General features: G+C 40.4%; 1 protein-coding gene across 1 annotated transcript in view; it reads right to left on the bottom strand.

The window, feature by feature from the left end:
- Window positions 1-236: 236 nt before the first annotated feature.
- LOC118339592 (G1/S-specific cyclin-D2-like) overlaps window positions 237-2,889 on the bottom strand; it is a 10,662-nt gene continuing 8,009 nt past the window's right edge. The window contains exon 5 of the mRNA XM_035677309.1: window positions 237-775. Within this exon, the coding sequence (XP_035533202.1) occupies window positions 611-775 (165 nt within the window). The 3' untranslated portion in view covers window positions 237-610. The remainder of the gene's footprint in view (window positions 776-2,889) is intronic.

The following is a 2,889-nucleotide window of genomic DNA, read 5'->3' as shown; positions in this document are numbered from 1 at the left end:
ACACTAGCGCTCTTCTGGCTGGATATCACCTGGGTTTAAATGCCATGTACTGTACTATCAGCATTTCAAATCACTACTATAGAAACTTTCCTGCACAAATGAGTATGAATCTCAGGTGAGGAAACCCCCATTAAAACTGTGAATTGATAACTGCTTGCTAAAGATGATAAAAGAGTAACATAACTAAATGCTAGCTAAATATACATTATTTATCATATCCTATCTTTGCTAGGTTGTAACAAAAGAAAAATACGTATATATATATTTCATATAATTATGCTGTTTTTTTTTTTCAAGTATGAAAATATATTCAGATTTCCATTCTGGGAAACCTAAGGCACTATATCAAGTTTTCAAGAATTTACTGTTTTTTTTTTTAAATAGCTTGTTTGATTACGTGTGGCCCGTACAAAAGGTCGAAGTACACCTCACCGGGTATGAATGGGGCAAAAAAAAGGAGAAAAACTAGAAATTTATTATTTTCTAAAAGTTCATAGATCGTCACACCATCGCTCATGTGGCATTACTGGCAGCTCATGCCCTCTCGCTCCAGTTAGTTCATTGGTGGACAATCATGAGTGGTGTGTGTGGGTCGGGTGGCGGTGGGAGTTCACAAGTTGACGTCCCGTACATCCGTGGGGGTGCTGGACTGGTCTTGTTGCTCCCTCGCCTTGTTGCCTGCTCTGACCCCGGTCTCCTGTCGGTACTGCTGCCCCTGCTGCAGGCTGGTGGCCAGCACACGCTCTATTTGCTCTTGGCATGCCCTCAAACAATCCTGGAACAAAAAGGGTCAGGCGTCGTTACACATACACACACTTCAGTTACACTTTTCTCAAGAAAGCGCAGGCTTTTACAACCTTGTGGAGTTCATTTTGTTTCTATGCATTCATTGTTATTGTCTTTTGTTTAGCACCTTCTAAACTGTCCGTACCCTAAATGTGTATGATTTGTTTTGCCAATTTAAGAAAGTATAAACCAAAAATACAAGAGAAATTAAACAGGTGCATATAAAAACAAAATATTGTGTGACTCAAATTATTATTAGAGAACAGTTCAAGGTTGTAATAAGCGGTTTTACTATTTATACACACAAATACAGCAGAAAAAAATATAGGAAATGAAACTATGATACGGTCTATTTCGATGTAAAGTGATTGTATCTAAACTAGTTTGAGCGTTTTCCACTGAAAGTCTGAATATATTAATAAGTCAAGGTTTAAAAAACTGTCCTAAATATTGTGTATGGTCTACTCTACAGACATGAATGATACATCATTTGAAAGCCCCATGTCAGCACTTTTAATTGATTTTCTCAGTTTGTCTCTACATGATCATAAATAAAATTATTTTAAATTAAAACCGATTTGGTGCATTCACGGATCAATAGCTGGACACCAGACGGTTTAATCTGTACACCCGTACACAGACACTGGCGTGCAAAAATCTAGCATTTCATTACATCTGATGTACAAGTTGTTTAACAGCTTTGGTCACATGCATGGCATACCAGCAGGGAATTATGTGTCTTAAGGTAGGTGGTCCTGTCTGCATCATGACCGGAACAATGGGTACCAGCACACTCCACACAAACAACACAGTGCAGCGAGCTACATAGCGGGCACAGGAATCCTCTCCGACACTGGACCTGTGCACGTCTGAGGCTTGAATACAAGAGGGGGAATGTGTAGGGGCAAGCCTCCTAAAAGGAGCTCTGTGGTCTATCAGGGAACAGATAAGCAGATCTGAAACTCTGGACTCCCTCCCCCATGGGTTTACAGCACGGTCAGTCCCATGTGGAGGTCTAGAGGAAATGGCTTTGACCTACTGCACCCTTACCCTCTGAGTTTGGGTGTAAAACAGAATATAGGACAGTGGGACCGGATGTTTTTGGACAACTTCTCTTGTGAAAGGGGATCCTCTCTCTCTCTTTTTCTCTCTCTCTCTCTCTCTCTGTCTGTCTGTCTGTGTCCCTCCGCAGGTCTGTGTGGAAAATGTGGGAGGTCTGCCTCACTGAGCCGGCTACAGGACTCTTAAAAGAATGAACCGAGGCTCGCAAAGAGGCCAACATTCCTTTGAAATGTACGGATAATTGGAACCCGATGGGCTGCAGTCGGAGCGCCTGTTGTGACGGCTGGGTTGCGGGGCCCTCGTCGCCATGGCAACGTGACCACAAGCTAAAGAGGCAACCATGTTGTTCCTGTGGCCCACTGGCTGCAGCCTTTTTGGATTTCTAGGCGTTCAAAGTGGTCCTCTGGTGTAACAATGACTTATTGTGACAATGGAAGCGCACACTGGGATGAATGTGGTGTAAGAAGTATTTCTTCAAGTTAGTGTGATTGCTGTGCAGATACTAATATGCAAATACAATTCCCATAGAAACACATTGTATCTAAATCTCAGCCAGCGTATACAAACAAAAACTCTAATCTCGTTATGATTACATTTATAGTTTATGAATTATGGGATTATATAATATATTAAACACTATAAAGGCCCATTCAGTCTCATTGTATTCATACCACAGCCCCTGTATACAGTTCAAAATCCATTCCAATTTCAAAATGCTAATTACTGCGGACTGATAAACTGCATGACTTAAATCAAATGAGAGTGAATGGCTCTCTGTAGACTTTATGTTATATAACACAGCGCCTGGATACAATATAAACCCCATTTTCATTTCAAAATGCTTGATCAAATCTACATATGCCTATTATGATGATATATTAATTACATTAAAGTCTATAAAGGTCCATTGTATTTATAACAGAGCACTTGCTTACAGTACGTCGATCAACATCAACAGTTTATGATGCATTCAGGTCTAATGAAAGCTCCATTCACTGCCACTGCTATATGTCAGTGAGTTTTCATATATATATATATATA

The sequence above is a fragment of the Morone saxatilis genome, unplaced genomic scaffold (assembly GCF_004916995.1).
Source record: "Morone saxatilis isolate NCDOM2014 unplaced genomic scaffold, NCSU_SB_2.0 Contig10, whole genome shotgun sequence".
NCBI lineage: Eukaryota > Metazoa > Chordata > Actinopteri > Moronidae > Morone > Morone saxatilis.
Note: the sequence above shows the minus strand (reverse complement) of the source record. Positions and strands in the feature narration are given on the sequence as shown.